At 38.2% G+C, this 23,352-nt stretch overlaps 1 protein-coding gene across 1 annotated transcript in view; it reads left to right on the top strand.

Annotated features, from left to right (window-relative positions):
- The window catches only part of LOC150107817 (sodium-dependent dopamine transporter-like), a 361,184-nt gene continuing 337,832 nt past the window's right edge, over nt 1–23,352 (top strand). The window contains exon 1 of the mRNA XM_090392068.1: nt 1–707. Coding sequence (XP_090248194.1) covers nt 125–707 — 583 coding nt within the window. The 5' untranslated portion in view covers nt 1–124. The remainder of the gene's footprint in view (nt 708–23,352) is intronic.

A 23,352-nucleotide genomic window follows, 5' to 3' on the forward strand; every position in this document is an offset into this window, starting at 1 on the left:
GTATGGCGACTTGTGTTGAGTTCGTGTTGTGCATCGGCAGAAAACCTCCAACTTAATTACTGTAGTTAACATTTTGAGCAAATGTAAGAATAACAAATCAGTAAGTAACATTCTTGAACGAAATATGGATGGGTTTACTGTGAAACGTCCAAGAAATAAGAAGGAACGACCGCTTTCTGCTTCCGAAGAGTTCAGTAATACCAAACCCGTGCTGACGAGCAGTTCATCGGCAACAAGTTTGGATGGACGGCCGGTGCCCACGTTTTATCTTCCATCACCCGGTTTCAGCACGAAGGCAACAAAGTTTACTTTTGGAGCAGCCGATACCGTAGCATCAGAAGAAGAATTTGTGGATGAAAAGTTTGGTTTGATGAGATCTGCATCGTTCGCTTCCCGGCCTGCATCCTATCTCGGTCGTGTAAATGAATTTGACGTTGAAAATTTGTGCGTTCCCACAGTGGGCTGCAGTAGACGAATGTCCCGCTCATTACCCGAACTTCGAGATTTGAATTTTATGTCAGTATTACCAGCGGTGGATGAAGAAGAATCCGAAGTCTCAGAAAATGATCCTAACGAAGTTGTGTACGAAAAATCAACTCGACCACAATGGTACCGGAAATTGGATTGTTTATTATGTTTTGTGTGTCAAGCTCTAGGATTGAGTAATTTTTGGAGATTTCCGTATTACTGTTACATTAATGGTGGAGGTACGGTATAAATATATTTCGATTTTAATCATATTTCAGTAAATATTGTTGATATATGTTTTAATTTTATCGTAACTTATATAGCAAAGCCGCGTATATGAGGTGATATCGCTTTATTGAATTTATAGCAATTCATATTGTCCAGTTATATTGTTAGAAAGTTTTTTTCGCTTGATATGGAAATATTACAACTTCCATGGAATGACATATTTTGCAATGATTTTTCACCCAACCCCGAGCAAACAAAACGTTAAGTAACACCACGACTCCTGTGTAGAGATCGTTGACTTCACATCAGTTACCTCAGTATTTCATAACACGCAGTACTTCCTTCCAAATGTGAATATTTGCAAATGTATAATGGGAAAGGGTTCACTACCCAGATGATATGATAAGCAGTGTGTGAATTATTATAATAATAATTAGCCTAATCTTGTAAGTTGAATTGATCTCATATTTATGTCCAAGCTAAGTTTATGCTGGTTGTGAAGTCTGGCCAATCTGAAACAACCAAATGACTTTCCAATTCCGCCTTCACATTGACAGGCTATAACTATGCTGGATAAATTTCCACCAATAAGCACCATGGAGTGCTTATTGGTGGAAATCAGCATGGCGAAGGAGAAGTCAGAGTGTGGTGGGCCACAGATCTCAGAGGAAACGAACCTCTGAAGTGTTAGTTATTAGTTGGTATATATGTTAATTTTATTGCCAAGTGTAACTGCTTACTGGACGCTTGAAGTGAACAGAAGCTATGTTTAGACACCATATCAAATGAAAGTCCCCATTTTTTTCCCACCCTCATTTCTTCTGTATGTAACATGAACAGTGTATTCACAGTTATGTTGACCATTGTAAATAATATATACTAACACTTATACGTGTCAAAACCTAATATGTTATTCCAAACCCCTTCCATGACTACTGTCCACCTCAGCTATCCTAACTACATCTAGCATGATGCTTTTTGTAAAAAAAGGAGGAATATACTATTATTATTATTCAGGCCTCCATGGAGTCAAAAGACTCATCGCAGGAGGTCTGTCCTAAGAAACACAAAGTCTATCAAGACTTATCGTGGGATGCCCCTCCTAGGAAACACAAACTCTATCATACCACTCCTTAAACTCATTGACCGTTCTCGCTCTCACCACTCTATCAGGCAATGCATTCCATGGTTCAATCACTCTTCATGCAAAGAAACCACTCCTCACCCTCTTGCTCACAGCCTCCTTTCGTAACTTCCAGGGAGCTTACTGTGATCACTCCTTCCCGCTGTTCAATCATATCACCTCTCCTTCTATCCACCAAACTCTGCAGTTCACATTCTCTTAGCCGATCCTCATAACTAACATTGTACAGTCCTGAAACCATCTTTGTTATCCGCCTTTGTGCCCTTTCCACAGTTAATTTATCCCTTTCAAATCCTGGGGACCAAATCTGAGAACAATAGTCTAAGTGTGGTCTGATCAGTGTCTTATACAATGATAACTCTTTTATCTCTGCAAGTCAGTGTCCTTCTCATTATTGCAGCAATCCTCTGTTATCTTCACCACCTTGCAGTATGTCCCCTAAATTTCAGGTTTCTATCAGTCATCAACCACAGATCTCTTGTCTCCTCTACTTCCTCCAGTATAGCTCCTCCAATAGAGTATGCAGCGTCTCATCGATGTGTCCCAATCCTCACGACCTTACATTTTGCCGCATTAAACTGACACCCCCGTTCATTTGCCCATCTGTCTAGCTTATTCAAATCCTCTTGCAGGACTACCACATCTGCACTATTACTAATAACCCTTCCCAGCTTCGCATCATCCAGAAACAACTGAATATTCCCCCTGCAATCCACTGACAATGTCATTGATATAAAGGTTGAACAATATAGGTCAAATGTCAAATGCCTTCGCTAAGTCCAAGAAAATGGCAGTATATGCCTTTCCCTCGTCTACTACTCTTTGTAACTTTATTATAAAAGGCTAGCATATTGCTAAAACAAGAGCGCCCACCCCCCCCCCTTCACAAATCCATGTTGACTCTCACTGATAACATTACCCTCATCTGCCCAATACGTTTGCATCATATCAGACATTCATTGCTAAAGGTTATCAAACCTGAAATTTGATCTGCTCTCTCTTAAGATTTCCTTACTTTACTTATAGCTTTCACCTGCTGCCTTTGCTACTCTACTTATTCTGATAATCATGCTGCCTTCATTGATTGCTTATTTCTAAAAGTTGATTTTATACAGTCTAATTATCCAAAATTGTGAGATTATCTTCCTGGAAGATCTTAATATTCACAACACAAGCTGGCTTCTTTTCTTTACTTCATAGCCCAAGCCAAAAGGGAAGTTGAATTATTTGTTCTCAGTCATGATCTAAAAAAATGGTTAAACCACCAACCAGAATGCAAGACAATACTTATTATTCCCATGGTTTGGACCTTTTCTTAACTGAAATATTTCTCCCTCCCTACAGATGCACTTGAAGTCAATCTCCTCCCAGCTAATCTCAGCCTTATACTCTATGGCTCTACAAGTTCCAATTCGATGACCTCCTTTGATCTTTCACTGTCATAAGGATATCAGAAAAATCCTCATTAGTCTTGATACCAATAATTCTTCTGGTCCTTCCAGTTGTGATCAAAACTTGTGCTTCAGAATTAATGCCTGCCTGCATTGTCTATATAAGCTGTAATATTCATTTGGCAGCATGAAGCAAGCCTTTATCCAGCCTATTTCTAAAAAGAGAAAAAAGTCAGTCATCAAATTATCTTCCATTGTTCTTGCCCCAATACTCTTTGAAAGTGATGGAGAAGGTCTTCAACCAACCAGTTTTTTCATTATCTAGAGAAACATCAGTTAATTAGGGATCACCAATATGTATTCTGCCATTCTCATTCCAGAGCCTTTGTAAGTTCAAGTTGGTAAGTTCTTTCATGTTGTCCATTTATCTCTTTTGTGGTCTTCCTTTTCTTCTCATTCCCTTAAGTTTTCCCAACATAACTGCCTTTTCCAGTGATTCATCAGCTTGCCTAATATGTCTAATACTTGCCAAAGTACATCAACTTCTGTTTAGCAGTCATCATCTCCAAGTAGCATTCTGTCTTTATACTCTCTAAAACCTTCTTATTGATCATTCTTGCAGTCCATGGGATTCTTAATAGTCTCCTCGACACCCACAATTCAAATGAATCAATTCACTTTCTGTCTTTTTAATAATCCGGCTTTCACATCTATACGTTACTATTGGAAATACCATTGCTTTGACAAATCTAACTTTCATGGCGTCTCTACCTCTATCCTCACACCTCTATCTTTCATAATTTTTGTCAGGTTTAACATAGCTTTTTTCCCTGTGATTATCCTTCTTTTAATTTCATCTTCACATTTACCATCATTTCTGATTCCTCCTAACTAACCTTACTCGTTTTTGGAATCAAGCCATCGAGAAATTAATATGGTCATTCTTGATATTTCAATTGCATTTGATTGTATCTAGCATTGAAACCTTTTACCATCCTGGTTTCTCTCTCCCTTGCTCTTTGTGATTGGATTGCCTGTTTCCTTTCTGATAGTTGATGGCTTCCTCCCATCAGATTTCTTTATTAGTGCTAGAGTATCTTACTGTTCTGTATTCTCACCTCACGTCAGTGACCTATCTCTGTCTCCAATCCAATTCATACTTTGTAGTTTTGCTAATAACAGTATTACCATTGCTATTCTTCACTGCAGTACTTAAAAACGATTGAGTTTCAAGATTTTCTATAACCTATGTTTTAAATGCTGAACTCACTTTCTCAAGTGGGATGAAAACAACTTAGTAAATTTGAATGCTATTAAAACACAGTCGTATCTAATTATCTGGCAAAAAGCTCTTACTTCACTCCCTCTTACTTTTCATAATGCTCCACTTTTATGTATGTAACAGATTGTATGTCCAAGGAGCAATAATCTAAGCTCCAAAAACACTTTCAACTTCCACAATATCCAAAGCCATGGTGAAATCCTGACTGCCAAACAGGAGAAAAAAAAACAATAAAAAACATCAAATGAAGACCAGAGCTTGGATCATATCTCGTCATCATCAAATTCTTGACATGTACCCTCAAGGGGTATACAGGATAATTACGATAGTACTACATGAAAAACTTACATCATTACTAACTTCTTATGTACAATTTTCTTCCAAATCAATCTGTTACCTGTCAAGACTCTAACATTATCAGATCCCATATTTCTGTCTTTAAGGCACTTTTTACTGTATCAATCCACCTATATCTTGGTCTTTCTTTGGATCTTTTTTCTTGCCAACCTGGCAAAGAACAAACTTCTTTTGCTAATCTTTCCTCCTCCCACCCATTCTGTTTAAGCGACCATACCATCTGAGATTAGCTCTGCTAACACATTCCTGGATGCTCATAATGTCAAGTTCTTTATTAATATCCTTGTATTTAATATGATATTGCCATTGATGTTCATGCCCCTAATCTTTCTCAGGACTCATGTCTGTGGTCTCTAGTCTTTGGTCAAGTGTTTTATTTCTAACCCTACTCTCAGATCCATAAGTTAAAATTGGATTGGACACTGCTGTATACACTGTGTTGTATATAGCTAATTTAGTGTTTTGACTAATTTCTCTCTTATTTCATATAAATTTATTCAGTTGACTTCCTACCATATCTCCTACCACACCATAATCACCTTTGTTGATTCTGTTATCTATTTCCATATTTAATTTACCATCTTCACTAAAAATCGTGCCTAAGTAGCTGAAATGTTTTACTTGTTCTATAGGTTCTTCATTCACAGTGCAGTTATCAATACTTCTTCCTGTTTTCATGTCTTGTTATTGCTAACCTTCATCCCAAATTACAACAGTTATTCGATTTAGTTAGGGAATCTTGCACACTTGTGCTGGATTTATTTAAGTATAAAAGTATAACTCCAATTTTTATATCAGGTTTAATACCACTTTCCATCATAATGTGATCCATATATAATGAATGACACAGGGGATAATGTACATCTTTGTTGACACCAGATATAGCATTAAACCATCTTCCTGTACTTCCTTCGATTCTAACTGCTGACTTATAACTCAAATAAAGACTAGGTATTGCTTGATATAATGCCCATTGACACCATTCAGCTGTAGTGCTTTGAATAGGTTTTCTCTTGGCACCTTGTCATATGTCTTTTCAAGATCTACAAAACTTAAAAGACTGACTGATCTTTGTTATATTCCCATGGCTTCTCAACTATTTATCGTGAAGCAAAAATCTGATCCTGACAGCCTCAATTTGGCCAGAATACAGCTTGTTCTTCACCAAGCTTTCCTTCCACAATCCTTTTCAACTGTTTCTCAAGTATAAATCTTACCAAACTCTTACTGAACACTCAGTAGGGAAATACCTATGTAATTCTCACATTCAGTTTTATTTCCCTTTTTATATATGGATACTATGTTCCATAAGTTAAAATACTCAAATATTCCATAAGTTAAAAAAGCTCTACTCAAATCATCTGGAATTCGTTCCTCTGTTCTGGCCTTCTGAACTATGCATTGCAGCCACTGTAAGACTTTTATACCTCCATACTTCAGCATTTCTGGACAAATATCATCTACTACAGCTGCCTTTCCACATTTCAGGCTTTTGATGGCTTTTTCTACTTCAAGTATGGATATGTATTCCTGATTGCATGCCTGTTGAGTTTTTTTACCACTGCTGTCACTGATTGTTTCATTTAGCAATTTTTCGAAGTAATTACTCCATACTTCAAGGCTATCTTTTTCTCTAGTTTTCATGTCAACTTTATCATCTCTAATTCCTTTTACAGCACTCTTTCCTCCATTTCTGAGATTTATCAATGGTCTCCAGATTATTTTGCCAACTTATTGATATTTATTTTCCATGTTCTTACCAAACTCTTTCCATGACTTTTGTTTGACTAGGTTTACACAGTGTTTAACTTTCTTACATTTGTCTCTTATTCTGTAAGAGTAAAAGCTGACTTATTTGCTAGAACTTTTGATATACTGAAATAAGAGCCAAAAAGCTTCACTTCGGCAATGCAAAATTATTCAAATTAAGTGGATATTGAATAAAACATTATTTCAAAGTTGAATAGAGAAACTACAAGAGTTTCATGCCGAATATAGATAGCAACTATAAAAGTTTCAGCGGATCCAAGCATAAGCAAACGTTTCATGACAGGGGAAACTCGTAGTAAAGGTGGGTTAAACTCTGATCACTATCCTTAGTATTTTCCCATAATGTAAAACATATCTGCTAGGAGATGTATGATGTTATACATTATTGGGGGGGGTCACTACCCAGACCAGTTTCGACCTTTGTTGAGGTCTCATCAGTCAGTAGGCAGACCCATATTGTAAATACTCAGGTTGTAGTGATGTCATGAAAGGTTTGCTTATGCTTGGATCCACCGAAACTTTTATAGTTTCTATCTGTATTCGGCATGAAACTCTTGCAATTTCTCTATTCGGCTTTGAAATAATGTTGGATTCAGTATCCACTTAATTTGAATAATTTTGCATTGCCGAAGTGAAGCCTTTGGTTTTCTATTTCAGTATTCTTGGTGGCTTTTGTAATGTGACACCTCTTGTCAATTCGTATGGTAAAGTATAAACTCTGCATCACTACAACCTGAGTATTTACAATTTGGGTCTGCCTACTCACTGATGAGACCTCAACAAAGGTTGAAACCGGTTTCGGGCTGGCTCTGAGAGGCTCTGCTTGGGGATAGGTTTTTGCCTTTCTCTGAGTGGGGCCACCGCTGAGATTATGGCTCTGCTTGGTTGTGGGGGTGAGCCTGCCACTAGGTAGAACCAATGTTGAGAAGTTCTTCTCGGAACTTCTCAGCATGTTGTTCCACTTGGTGACGGGGTGAGCCTGTCACCAAGTGGAACAACTCTGAGTTGGGCGATCTTACATCATACATCTCCTGGGCGATGTGTTTGACATATTATGGAAAAATACTAAGGGGATAGTGATCAGAGCGTAATCCACCTTTACTACGAGTTGCCCCTGTCATGAAAGGTTTGCTTACGCTTGGATCCACCATAATAATTTTTATGGTTTCTATCTATATTCGGCATGAAACTCTTGCATTTTCTCTGAAACTCTTGTAGTTTCTCTATTTGGCTTTGAAATAATGTTGGATTCAATATCCGCTTAATTTGAATAACTTTTGATATATTTTTTTTTTTTTCTTCACTGCCTCTTTAACTTCCTATGTCAACCATGGAGTTCTGATTTTTCTATCCTTGCAGACAATCTCACCACATGCCTGTCATGCTGAATCGATCAAATATTTATAAAAAAATAAATATTAGATATCCTATTATTATTTTTTTGACATCCATGGAGTCACAAGGTTTATCATGAGAGGTCAGTGCTATTCAACACAAAGTCTGTCATACCACTCTTTGCACTCACCCAACATTTGCATTTTCACCACCACCTCAGGCAATGCATTCTGTACTCCTGCTGCTTTCCATACAGAAAACTTACTTCTTACTCTTTTACTCACTACTTTCTTTTGCAACGTCCAGCACTGGTTTGTTGTCCTTGTTCCTTCCCCTCATTCTACCATATGAAAAATCTCACCAGGATTAATCCAATAATGTTTCAACAATTTAAATGTCTCAATTATATACCCCCCCCCTCCACCTTTGTATTCTATCCACCAAACTCTGCAGTCTGATTTGCCCTCAGTCTGTCCTCATAATTAACATTGTACAGTCCTGATGTCATTTTTTTTTTTTTATCCATCTCTGTATACTCTCCAAGGTTACTTATTCATCCCCTTCAAATCTTGGGGACCAGATCTGAGCACAGAGATTCAGATGTGGGCTAATCAAAGCTTTAGACAACGAACCCACCACCCTTTTATTTCTCCTGGTCATTGTCCTCCTCAATATTACAGAAAATTCTCTGAGATGTCTTCACAACCTTTGTAATATAACCTTTGCTGGCCAAGTGGTTAGTGTATCCACTCTCCAGCCGAAAGGCAAAAGGCTGCGGATTCGAATCCCGCTGTGGGCACGGATGTTTTTGATTGTCTCTGGAAAAAATAGTGGTGTGGTCGGTGGATTGAGTGATGAAAACAGAGTTGTAGAGTAGGTGCTCTCCCTCGATGAGTCTTTGGACTTCTTGGAGGTGTCAAATAATAATAATAATAATATATCCTCTAAACTTTAAATTTCTATCTACAATCATTCCAAGATCCCTTGCTTCTTCCAGTATAACTTCACCAAGTGAGTATGAAGCATCCCCTCTGTGGAACTCAAATTTCAAAATCTTACAATTAGTTGCATCAAATTGACATTCCTATTTATCTGCCCAGCTTATTCAAATTCTTTTGAAGAACCAAAAATCAGCATTATTACTAATAAACCTCCCAAGCTTTACAGCATCTGCAAACAGCTGAATATTTCCCTGTAGTCTCATGACAACATCATTGCCATGATGATTGAACAGTAATGTGTCCAGTATTGCACCCTGTGGAACTTCACTTGTAACCCTCCTACTCCCATATACAACTCTTTGATATATATTAGAAAGCCAGTTACCAATCCAATTCACTAACCTGGTCTGTTTAAAAATGAGTCTGATATCCAGACCCATTTTTAAATCAGAATCCAAAAAATGGCAGTGTATGCCTTGCTTCATCCACAACTCTTGTTACTCTATTGTAGAAGGTACCAGAATACTGTCCCTTAACAAATCCAAGCTGGCCTACATAAATAATATTGCCCTCATCTACTCAATTCTCTATATGAGATTTTATCAATTTTTTCCAAAATTTAACAACTTCAGAAGAAATACAAACAGGCCTGTAGTTTGATAGCTCCATTCTATCACTACCTTTATGCAGTGGTATTGTCTTACCCTCCTTCCACTCTCCAGGAACTTGTCCTTTTGCACAAATTTGATTGGACAACCAAGTTAACGACATGGTCAGTTCCCACAGCTTATTCCCTTAAAACATCAGTCTGTCATGTTAAAAGTGTACATAGAGGATGTAATCTGAAGACTGAATACACTACACTGTGTACAATCCTCATTCAATTTTATAATTATTGTATAAAATGAAGATCCTTAATTTTGAATTCTGCTGGACTTCCAGCAGAGGTTGTGTTCACGGTTGTTTTGGATTTTCAGCCATATTAAAATTAAGAGAAATAAGACTGTAGCAGCTAGGTCACCTCATATTTTTACTGTTTTGTCAGTCCATACAGACATTTAGCAAGAAGAAAGTTAACTGATCGGTGGCAGTCATTATTACAAGAATCACTGACAAATAAATTACATGAGATTAAGTCTTAAAAAAAAAAAGTAAAATTAATCATTGGCAATCTAGTCAACATAGAAACAAAGGAGAGGAAGTTGTTCTTGTCGGGCTCCACGTATGTCACAGTAATCTTACACATTCTTATCTATTGAGGGCTGATGATCCACATGTGTGAACAGTGCAGCGCTCATCGTTTGACATGTTCTGGTAGAGTGTTTGTCAGATTGTCAGAGTAGGACAAATTGCACAGTTTTCAAATTTTTAAAAAGAATTAATTTATACAACTACACTTGATTATAGGACAAATTGCACAAAGTTTTCAAATTTTTTAAAATAATTAATTTATACAACTACACTTGATTATATGTGTAATTTATATGTAGTTATGACATTAATAAATTTTTTAAAATTTGTATTTTTACATAACCTGTTATTTACTTATTTTTTTATTACTTTATGTACTGCTATGACCATTGCTGCTATGACCACAAACCAACCAATCAACTTTTGGATCTTCAGAATTTTGCATGGTGCTAGTTGTTTTGAAATTGCACATCCTTTCCAAAGTGTAGCTATGCATCAGTGGTGCACCCAGGGAGGGGGCCCGGCCCCCCCACTAAAAAAAAAACACTAGAAAATTTTCCAAAAATCTTTTCCTAATTAAAATTAATTTTTTTTATTTATGTTGTGTTGTGTCTTCTATTTCTATACTACTTATGAATTAGCAATCATTGCAGATGCTCAGTCATTGGTCATATGCAATGCATAGTGTGTATTCTCAAATCGTCTACTCAACTCGGCTCCCCAAGATTAAATCCTGAGTGCACCACTGCTATGCATAATGGAAAGAGCTGCTATCCAGACTGGTTTGACCTTTACTGGGGTCTCATCGGCAGGAGCCAGACCCAGTAGCACTACCAAGGTTGAATTAATGTAGAAGGCATACATTTCCCATATGCAAGTAGTAGAAAGACGTCACCTTATTATTAAAATATTCTGGATTAGAGATAGTTCTGGAAAGTTTTTTCACTTGGTTCTAAATTAAATTTGCCAAGAAATTATATTCTTGTTTAACCACTGTGTACCGGCCTTGATGTGTATATACATCCATAATTACATGGGTGCAAAGTGTCCATTGAAGTCACTATAACCTTTGGATATTATAGAATTAATATGGATATGAAGCATATATTTTTATATATTTTATCCATTTGGCTGTTTCGATGGTTAATCCTTTATCCAAGTGTAAGCAAACAAAGTTTGCATGTGAAGAATCATCAACCAGGCTGCTTGTATGTAGAGGCTGATGGCAACAAAATTACATGATAGCCACAGTAATAAACTTTCATGAAAGTGCAGATATTTCTTATTGAAAATAACACTACATCATCAGTGTGTAAAAACGAACAAATCAAAGAACAGGAATACAATGTACGTATAACAATCAGTTTACCAATTAAAAACAGTTGCTGTGAGCTAGAAATTAATATTAATGAATAATATTAAAACTATTTTTGATTACTTAAATTAAGGGGATATTAAATCCCACATAGTTTTAAAACCGAATAAGAAACTCAAAGATTGAAATCAGAGAGTTTCTTGCCGAATATAGTAAACTATAAAGTATCGGCGACACTAGCGTTAGCCAATGCAAGTGATCCTAGTATGTAGTACAATACCAGGGGAGCTCGTTGCAAAGGTGGGGGAAGTTCAGATCGCTATTCTTAGGTATTTTCCATAATGTAAAAACGCATTTCCTAGAAAATGTATGCTGTTATTACATTATGGAGGGAGGTCACTACCCAGACCGGTTTCAGCCTTTTTTGAGGCTTCATCAGTGAGTAGCTAGACCTAATACCAAAGTGTATAGCGAAAAGAACTTATGTACTCTGCGAACAAGTTTTCCAAACAGGTGCAACCATTAAGTTACTTAAGTATAAAGAGCTAATAAGCTTCATTTCGGCAATGAAAACATTACTTAAATTAAGGGGATATTAAATCCCACATAGTACTACATAGTACTAGTACTACGTACTAGGATCACTTGCATTGGCTAACGCTAGTGTCGCCGATACTTTATAGTTTACTATATTCGGCAAGAAACTCTCTGATTTCAATCTTTGAGTTTCTTATTCGGTTTTAAAACTATGTGGGATTTAATATCCCCTTAATTTAAGTAATGTTTTCATTGCCAAAATGAAGCTTATTAGCTCTTTATACTTAAGTAACTATTTTTGATGTTTACATGAAATGAGAATCTCCCAAACTTTTGGGAGAGAGATACAATCATTCTGATTCAGGTTAGGCCAGTGTTTCTCAATGTGGGGCATATGCCCACAGGGGGAAATTTGAAGATTTTGGGGGACAATTAGAAAATGTACATATACATATTTATATTATACTCTTTCAGAATTTGGCTGACTATTATGCTAAGGGGAGGTATCAAAATCTTTGAGACGTTGAGGTGGGGCATGATCCAAAAAAGGTTGAGAAACACTGGGCTAAGCTGATGTAAAAGGACTTCACAACTTTTTTTTTTTTTTTGAAAATGCATTCATATTTAAAACTACTTCTATGGAGAAGATGAGCTTCATCCCACCAGATACCATGTTTAGGTTAATACCATGCCATGCCATGCCAGACTATACTTTTGAGGCTTCATGTATTCAATGCAATATTGATATTCATTAATTTAAAGATTAGAGGCTAATGGCTTAACACCAACTGCCTTAGTATCCTATAATGCAAAGCACACATCTAATTGGACATGTATTATGCTATGTATTATATATGTATTATAAGAAGAGTCACTACCTAGACCAATTTCGACCTTTATTGAGGTCTCATCAGTGGAGCCAGACCCAGACGAGATACCAAGATTGAATTAATGCAGAAGTCATATATTTCCCATATATAAGTAGTAGAAATGTGTCATGCATTATTAAAATACTCTGGGTTAGAGATAGTTGTAGAAAATTATTATTATTATTATTATTATTATTATTATTATTCAGGCTTCTATGGAGTCAAAAGTTTCATCATGGGATGTCCTTCCCAGAAAACACAGTCTATCATACTACTCCTTGAACTCATTGACCGTTCGTGCTCTCATCACTATCAGGCATGCATTCCATGGTTCAACCACCCCATGCAATGAAACCACTTCACCCTTTTACTCACAGCTTCCTTTCATAACTTCCAGGGATGGCTCCTTGTCCTTGCTCCTTCCCCCCGTTCCACCAAGCGAAAGAATTCCGCAGTGTCAACCCTGTAACTACCTCTTAACAGTTTAAAAGTCTCAATCATATCACATCTTCTTCTGTCTTCCAAACTCTGCAGTCCACATTCCCTCAGCAGTAGCAGCAGTTTTTTGCTTGGTTATAAATTAAACTGCCAAGTAATTATATTCTTGTTTATTCCTTTATTCAAGTGTAAGCAGACAAAATTTGCATGTGAAGTATCTTCACAACTAGGCTGCTTGTAGGAGATGCTAATGGCTTCACATTAGTTGCCTTAGTGTCTATCCCATAATGCTTTGCATTATGGGATAGATACTAAGATGGATAATGGGATAACTGCAGAAGCTTACCAAGATCAGAATTTTAGTTGCAGTATTTATTATTCAGCCTTTATAATATTTAGTAACACTAGATTTTTACTTAGTGTACTACATTCCATTTAATCAATCATCCAGTCAGAATAACAATAATATCTGTATATCTGTTCTGCAAATTGTACTAAGAATAAATAAATGTTTAAATGATTCATAGTTCATGTTCAGAAGCACCATGATAAATAATGTGACCTTATATGTTTACCTTGAACTTTGTTACCCCAACATTCAAACTTCTTGAATTTGTAACATCTGCAACATCCTGTATTTTAATAACCATAACTAAAAGTATAAATTTCTTCCTGTTTTATTTTATCACTTGTAGTTACAACTGCAGAAATGTCTGACATATGTCAGAAAGAGTTTTACTTACTCACACAAGGTTTGTTAATGCTAAGGAAATTCCATGAGTTGCAATTTTCTTTCAGTTATACTTCTCTGATTTATTTCAGAAGCTTGTCATGATGTACTGAATTTAATGTTAAAGTTAAAAATTATAGAAATTACAGAAGTTAGTATGCCCTCCTGCTATGAGTCCTTTACAGTGCCACGTAATAATAATAATATTGTATTTCTGTCTGAAACTAAAAAATTTAACTAACTGGAAAATTGGAAAAATATAGTTTGAATGAGATAATGGAATTTAAGAGTGTGTTAGAGATAGAGAAGCTACAGTGTGTATGAGAGAGAGAGATTTTTTGAGTGTATTGCCAAGGTATGATAGCTAAGATATGGATGTATAGGATACATTTGAAGTACATTTAATAGATGTAGAATTTTTGCCTAAGTATCAAAGGCATCTTCAGTATGTTAATAAAATGTAGTAAAATAATTAATTTTCAAAGTGCTACAACAGCAGGTGGTGAGAATATTTTTAATTAAAAAAATATTATTATTATTATTACATGACACTTCCAGGGAGTCCAATGATGGAGATGTCACCCATACAGAGAGCATCCAGTCACTATGCCCTCGACACTGACCCATGCATACTATTACACAGTCTCCTCAAGGCACAACTTTGCAGTATAGATGGCAGCAATATTATGTGCCAGCTGATCAGGAAGCCTCTGACGACGGGGAAGGTTTTGGATCTAAATAGCATGTTTGGCAAGTCCTTGGGGGGGGGGGGGATATCATTCACACTGCATGCTGAGAGGTTGGGGTATTGTACCTCTTTGGAAGCCAAACATTTCAACAGTCACTTTAGACCTCCACTTAACAAGATGATGGAGTTTCATTGAGCAGTGAAACATATCATACTGATCCCAGAGTCCCTTTGATGGAACCAGGCCACACCTCAAGAAGGTAGGGTTAACTTGACTGGCAGAGGTTGTATATTGTGCATAACCAGCACATAGTGGAATGTGGCTATATCCCTGGAATTGGACGGTAAAGACAAGGACATATTTAGCCAAATTGGCTAAATATGTCCTTGTCTTTAAGAAATGCTTAAGTTAAGATTTCTTAAATAGTGGTCTTCAGATCCTCAGTGAGTCTGCAGCTCTTCAGAAAATTAAATAATTTTTCAACACTATCATCTCTTGATGCCAAAAGATCAGGATACCTCAGTTCTGATATTTGGCTCCTTTCTGTTCTAGTCGGTTCTTTATGATGGCACATATTGCATCATGCCTTTAAGTCTAATGTTGTTGGTTCTAAAACAACAAACTCCTGTCAAACGCCTTTGCCAGAGGCAAAGGCGTTTGACAGGATACCACATGGAATAATAATCCGTAAACTACAACATATGGGAATGGATATAGGGTTGGTGAGATGGATAGGTGGTTGGTTGATGGAGAGATATCAAAGAGTAGTTTATTCAGGAGTAGAGTCCAAAAGACAGTCTGTGACTAGTGGTGTGCCGCAGGGTTCTGTTCTTGGACCACTGCTGTTTAATCTGTTCATTAACGATATAGGGAAGGATCTAAGTGGAACAATTCATTTGTTCGCTGATGATGCAAAGTTGGGTAGGGCAATAGTGAATGCAGAAGATGTCAAAGTCTTGCAGGATGACTTAGATAGATTGGAGTTCTGGGATAAGGAGAATGGATGTCAATTTAATGTGACAAAATGTAAGGTTATGCATTTTGGGGTGAAAAGATTAGCAGCAGTATACCACATTGGTGGAACTGTACTCCAAGAGATTGATGAGGTCAGGGACTTGGGAGTGTTGGTGGATAAGGAGATGAAGTTTAGGGGGCACACTGCAAAAGTAGCTAAATCAGCTCATCAACTCACTTGGTTGTTGAAAAATACCTTGACGAGCAGAGACAAGCAAGTTATTGTACCTCTGTACTGAGCCTTGATAAGACCTCATCTCGATTACTGTGCCCAGATTTGGTCACCTCGGTTCCTTCTTGATGGGGAGGAGGAGGGGAGGATCCAGAGGCGAGTGACTAAGATGATAACAGGTCTATGGAATGAACCATATGAGAACAGGTTTAAGATTTGTGGGTTGCAGAAACTAGTTGATAGGCAGAGGAGGGGAGATATGATTGAGACATTCAAATTGCTAAAGGGATTCTATAGGATTAATTCAGAGGATATTTTTGAGATCAGGACTGGTGGTGGGAGAACTAGGGGACACCTATGGAAGCTGGGCAAGAGTGTGGTTAGCAGGGGTGTTAGAGCTGGGTTCTTTACTTTTAGAGTGGTAAATGAGTGGAATAAGCTGCCAGAATCTGTTGTGGGTGCTATGACGGTGAACGAGTTCAAGACAAGGTATGATAGATACTGTGAGAATGTAATTGCATAGTTGTGTGGACATGATGTTTAGGGCCTCCCTCGATGAGTCTAAGGACTCCTAGAGTCGCCTGAAATAATAATAATAATATATATGTCATGCTCTGAACCCCACATCTAGTCCTACATGTAGTATCTATATTATGCCTACCATGGTCTATACAAGCCTTGGTAAGAAGGCCATTTATCCTAGCCCTGACCAGATGTATATACTCCCATCAAGGTAACATTCTTGTTCCTTTATGGACCCAAAGATGTTGAGACAGAACTTTCTCTGAGTCATTGACAGGCTTCCTGTTGACTATGATTGACTCATCTCTTCCTTTCAAGAGAGAAACAATATGCATTCTATTATCAAAGGTCCAACATAGTATTTTAGTTAATTCTTGTTGAATCAAAGGAGTTCTGAAGGCAGCTGTAGTAAAAGGCAAAGATTTTATGTTGGAGTATATTTAACCTTAGATATTTTAAGCAAGGAACCATCCATCTCATTGCAGGAATTCCTAATCCACAAGATTAACGACTTCATGAAAATAAGCAACTGGAACATCATGTGGTAATCTCAGCCAAGATCTAACTGCTTGATGATAAATTGATGATAGTATTAGGAAAACCAACTTGAATCAAAGTTGGTTTTCCTAATACTAAGGAATGGAATTATTTAGGTAACACAGATTGATTTAATGACACACTGCATTGCTGAGGCTTCCATGGAGTTTTACTAAAAGATTATCCAGAAATGTTGAGAGATGACTCAACCAAGGTCATTGTTCAGCAGCTGAAAACATTAATCCAAGTACTGCCATGTCCAAAATACTGATAGCTTAAGAGGGTGGTTAGAAACACCACCCTCTTAAAGGTGTAATCCTGGACTTTCATTTTCCTGTCATGACTTGATGGTATTAAGGTGATAGTAAAAGACTTGTCTTCGTTAATAGCAAGACTTCTGAAAGTAAAATACTGAGCAGCATGGTCTAACAACTCCTGAAGACCCATCTTAGTTTCAGCAACAAGTATCAAATTATCTGCAAACACCATTGCATTTATATGACATCCATTCAAATTAAAACCAATATGTGGTGGCATAGAAGCAAGAAAGCCATCAATAACGATATTAAAGATAAATGATAATAAGGGATCTCCTTGTCTAGCACCACATATATAAGGAATAGATGATGAAAAAAATTAATACACAAAAAATAAAAAGATATAAAGTAAAAATAGATAGAAAAATTTCTAAGCCCACCCACAGTACTAATGTACTATGTTAAAATATATGTTAAAGATACCAAGCAATTTTATAAGCTAGGTTTTAATTCTTTTTCCCAAGTCAGCAGACAGACAAGTAAGTCAAGTTTGCGCCTGAACATAGTTCAAGTCTGATGCAACTCGTGGTAAAGGTGGAGTATTATCTGATCACTTTCCTTAGTATTTTCCCCTAATGCAAAGCACATCCCCTTGCAGAGATGTATGATGCTATGCATTAAAGGCAAGTGCCACTACCCAGACCGGTTTCGACCTTTATTGAGGTCTCGTCAGTGGGAGCCAGACCCAAAAAATGCCAAGGTTGAAATAATGCAGAGCTTATAAATTTTACCTAAACAAGTTGCCACAAGGTGCTTAGACCTTATTAAATAAAAATCTCAGGATGAGAGTAAGATGTAGAAAGTTTTTTATCTTGGGTTTGTACCATGTTAAAGATACCAAGCAATTTTATAAGCTAGGTTTTAATCCTTTTTCCCAAGTAAGCAACCAGACAAGTAAGTCAAGTTTGCACCTGAACATAGTTCAAGTCTGAGGCAATTCGTGGTAAAGGTGGAGTAAGCTCTGATCACTTTCCTTAGTATTTTCCCCTAATGCAAAGTACATCCCCTTGCAGAGATGTATGATGCTATCTGGCTCCCACTGACGAGACCTCAATAAAGGTTGAAACTGGTCTGGGTAGTGACCCTTGCCTTTAATGCATAACATCATACATCTCTGCAAGGGGATGTGCTTTGCATTAGGGGAAAATACTAAGGAAAGTGATCAGATCTTACTCCACCTTTACCACGAGTTGCCTCAGACTTGAACTATGTTCAGGCGCAAACTTGACTTACTTGTCTGTTTGCTTACTTGGGAAAAAGCATTAAAACCTAGCTTATAAAATTGCTTGGTATCTTTAACATAGTATATACCGAAGGTAAAAAACTTTCTACATATATACACACATACAGGGTGTCCCTGAATTCATGGCCCAAACGTGAGGGAATGGTAGTACACACCGAAACTACCAATATTCGTCATAGAATATGCAGCCGCAAACACAGTGAGGAGTCGGAAATAAAGGACAGACACAGGTTTCCAGAGTGACATTTATTGGAGATCATTATAACAAATGCTCAAACATCTGCCCACCAACGTTGATACACGCGGCACAACGGCAAAGTAGTGATTGGTGTACCTGCTCGTATACACCAGGCTTGTCACGCACATCGCTGGCTGCGATGGACAGTCGGGCTACCAGATCCTCCGCAGACTGCACGGGCGTCTCACAGAAAGAAATCGAGACAAGAAAGATCGTGTGATCTTGGGGGCCACGGGATGGAACCACCATGCCCAATCCATCGGTTCCCAAATGGGGCATTAATATGCTGATGCACGTCCATACTGAAATGGACTGGTGCCCCATCGTGCTGGAACCACATACGGGAGCAGATGGGAACTTAAACATTCTGAAGCAATTCCGGCAAAACCTGTTGCAGAAAAATACGGTACGTTTGCCCATCGAGGCGGTCCGGCAGTAGGTAGAGTCCAATTAAGTAGTCATGCACAATCCCCACCCAGACATCGACGGTGAACCGTTGCTGGTTCGACTGTGGACGTGTACCATGGGGCTTCTGGGCTGCCCACAAATGCGTATTATGGACATTGACTATGCCTTCACGTGAGGTTGATTCATCTATAAAGAGCACATGAGTGGGGAAATCGGGCCGTACGACACTTTGCTGCAGGAACCACTGGGCGAAATCTATGCTCAGGGGATAATCAACAGCTGTCAATGCCTGCACTCGCTGCAAGTGATAGGGTTGTAGCTCTTCTTCATGCACTGTTCCAATGCACACCCAGGCTCCTGGAGGTGGTTTGTGTGCTTGTACCTGGGTTATCTGTCACCATACACAAGATGTTCTCGCTCATAGTTGGCGTTCTGACTGTCCATGCTTGTCCAGCATCATGTCGACTGATGTGGAAGGTGCCTGCCTCACACAGCTGAGGTGCAGTCGAGCAAACATTTTATGATTGGGCACACGCCGCATAGGATATTGCTCACGGTACAGTTTTTGCACCTCTCTACCATTGCCCTCAGCTACGCTGTACATCAGGTGCATATCAGCTTTCTCTGCGTTTGTAAACTGCTCCATCTTGTGTCCAGTCGATGCTGAGGATGCTGGGGTTTTGCCGATTCAGTGCTTTTAAGCCGTGTTGCCTTGTCTGTGCCCCTGCCAGCACCGGGCTGCATTTGCGGCCGCATATTCTATGATGAATATTGGTGGTTTCGGTGTGTACTACCATCCCCTCATGTTTGGGCCATGAATTCAGGGACACCCTGTGTATATATATATATATATGTATGTATATATATATTATATATATATATATATATATATATACGAAGCCTGTGTAATTCAGTGGGAGTGGTGTTTGTGCTCCTCAGCACTAAACTGCCCAAAGATATACTTAAGTTCAAGTCTAGTTGCTGACTAGAGGAACTTTTTCTAAGCCTTTTTTTAGACTGGTTCCCAAATTAGTCAATCTCTGGCACTGACAAGTGGGTTTTTCATCCCATAAAACTCGAGAAAATTGACTGTTGAACCCACACTATTTCAGACATTAAAAATATTGTGTTAGTAACCACGAGATGGCAGCATGTGTTGAGCCATCTCTCCACTGCAGGCTGCTTAAATTAGTGGATAGCCTTCGACCAGCTATCTCTGATTGGTTACCAGTGGAGATTGAATTGCTCACTCAGTTTCCAAAAGTTAGATCGGGCTAAAACGGCCTCACCTCTTCTCTATATGAGAGTAAAAAAAGGCATTAGCTGAAAAAAAAAACGAGAGGATTCTTTACATGGGCTTTTTTCAATTGAAGCTGAGTTAGGTAATCTCATATGAAGATAGCAGGGTTTTCCCTCCCATTTACAATCAAAATGTCCCTACTGCACACAAAGTTTAGACAAAATGTGTTATTGTGGTGATAGATAATGTTATGTGTAGTTAATTTCATTTTCATGGATTGTGAGAGGATTGAATAGTGTAGACCATGGATTGCATGGAGTAGAGTGCTGTCTCATGAGTCCTTGGACGTGTCATATAATAATAATAATAACAATAGTGTACATATCCAACATTTCTGTGCACTTCTGAAGGATTTTATTATTATTATTATTATTATTATTATTATTATTATCATCCAGGCCTCCATAGAGTCAAAAGACTCATCGTGGGAGGTCGTTTTTAGGAAATACAAAGTTTATCATACCACTCCTTGAACCCATTGACTGTTCCCACTCCGACCACTCTCTCAGGCAATGCATTCCAAGGTTCAACCACCATCCACGCAAAGAAACCACTCCTCACCCTCTTGCACAATAGCCTCTTTTTGTAACTTCCATGGATAGCCCCTTGTCATTGCTCTTTCCCACCGTTCCACTAAGTGAAAGAACTCTCTAATGTCTACCCTGTAACCACCTTTCAACAGTTTAAAAGTCTCGATCATATCACCTCTCCTTCTTCTATCCACCAAACTCTGCAGTCCACATTCCCTCAGTCGATCCTCATAACTCATATTGTACAGTCCTGAAACCATCTTTGTTATCTGCCTCTGTACCCTTTCCAAAGTCAGTTTATCCCCTTCAAATCCTGAGGACCGAATCTGTGAACAATAGTCCAAGTGTGGTCTGATCAGAGACTTATACAATGGAATGATAACCCTCTTATCTCTGCAGGTCAGTGTCCTTCTCAGTATTGCAGCAATCCTCTGAGTTACCTTCACCACCTTTGCAATATGCTCCCTGAATTTCAATTTTCTATCAATCATCACCCCCAGATCTCTTGTCTCGCCTACTTCCTCCAGTATAACTCCTCTCATAGAGTATGCAGCATCCCATCGATGTTTCCCAAACCTCAAGACTTTACATTTTGCTGCATTGAACCGACAACCCCATTTATTTGCCCATCTGTCTAATTTATTCAAATCCTCTTGCAGGGCTGCCACATCTGCACTATTACTGATAACCCTTCCCAACTTCACATCATCCGCAAACAACTGAATGTCCCCTTGCAATCCATTGACAATATCATTGATATAAAGATTGAACAATACAGGTCCCAGTACTGAGCCCTGTGGAACCCCACTTGTAACCTTCTGCTTCCTTGATATTGTCCCACCATACACAACTCTCTGATACCTATTGGACAGCCAATCCTGAATCCATTTGATTAACCCGACATTTAAACCCATGTGCTGCAACTTAAATATGAGCTTATCGTGTTGCACCCTGTTAAACGCCTTTGCAAAATCCCCCAAAAATGGCAGTATATGCCTTTCCCTCATCAACTGCTCTTGTCATTTTATTATAAAAGACAAACATATTACTAAAGCAAGAGTGCCCCTTAACAAATCCATGTTGATTCTCACAGATAACATTACCCTCATCTATGCAAAGCTGTATATAGTCCCTCACTAATTTCTCTGAGACCTTAACAACTACTAATGATACACAAACAGGCCTATAATTAGACACTTCCAGTCTGCTACTGCATTTATGCAGCAGTACTATCTTACCTTTCTTCCATTCCCTGGGTACCTTTCCTTCAGCCAGACTTTTATTGAAAAGCCAGGTCAACGGAGCTGTCAGTTCTTTAGCACATTCTCTCAAAACCCATGGTGAAATACCATGGGTTTTGAGAGAATTTCATTCCAACAGCTTTATTGGTATCCAGAGTACTCAGTATTTGGAACACACTCTCCTCTTGCACCTCTGAACCCTGTTATTAAGTGAATTCTTTTTATATCTGTAGTTTCAATTTGACAGTACTGTTATTGTCAACATTACAAACTGTGAATAAATTATGATTTTTATATGCACCTCCAGGGAGTCCAAAGACTCATCGAGGGAAGGCCTACTCTACAACTCTCTGTCTCCACCACTCAATCTACTACAACGAACCGCAACTACCATCATCATCATCTATGCCAATGCCATCTACCACCCACTGCCACTAGTATTTTTTACAGACTATCACAAACATCCATGCGCACGATGGGATTCGAACCCACAGCCTTTTGGCTGGAGAGCGGATACACTAACCACTCGGCCAATTAGGCTAACTGCTTGGTCGGTTTTTTAAATGAATTAAAAAAAAAATATATATATATATATATCATAAGGAGTGCTTAAGGGTCAAAGCTGTATAACTGAGAGACCTCCACATAGCTTTTAAAGGAATGCAGAGAACCGACCAGGGCTTCTGACCTAATCTCCAATTCTCACCTTCTCGTGGTGCACCCTGTTGGGTATCTACTTGGATACTGAATGAACGAGGATGGGCTGGAAATTTGGGATTTAGCCGACCAAATTGCATTCTTATTGGTTAAGCCAAAATAAAAAATGATGGTACAACATGACAAAATTTCATGCCAGCTGGGGCGTCGCCCGGTTAAACAAGGCCCTGCTTTCGCCAGAGAACCAGGGCAAACAGCGAAAAGTCTACTGGAACAAATCTGAAAACACACCCCCAACTCAACATCACCAGAGTTAAAGATAGGTACTATCAACATAAGAAGCCTGAATGGCAAAGAAATCGGAGGAATTAGATAAGTACCAGATCGACATAATAGGGGTGACTGAAACAAAAAAGACAAAAACTGGTGAAATCTTTCTGAGCAATAAATACAAAATGTTTTATTCAGGCAATGACAATCAAGGAAAA

Source organism: Typopeltis vanoorti, chromosome 4, assembly GCF_054136105.1.
Source record: "Typopeltis vanoorti isolate ZY-2024b chromosome 4, IOZ_Tvanoo_1.0, whole genome shotgun sequence".
Taxonomy (NCBI): domain Eukaryota; kingdom Metazoa; phylum Arthropoda; class Arachnida; order Uropygi; family Thelyphonidae; genus Typopeltis; species Typopeltis vanoorti.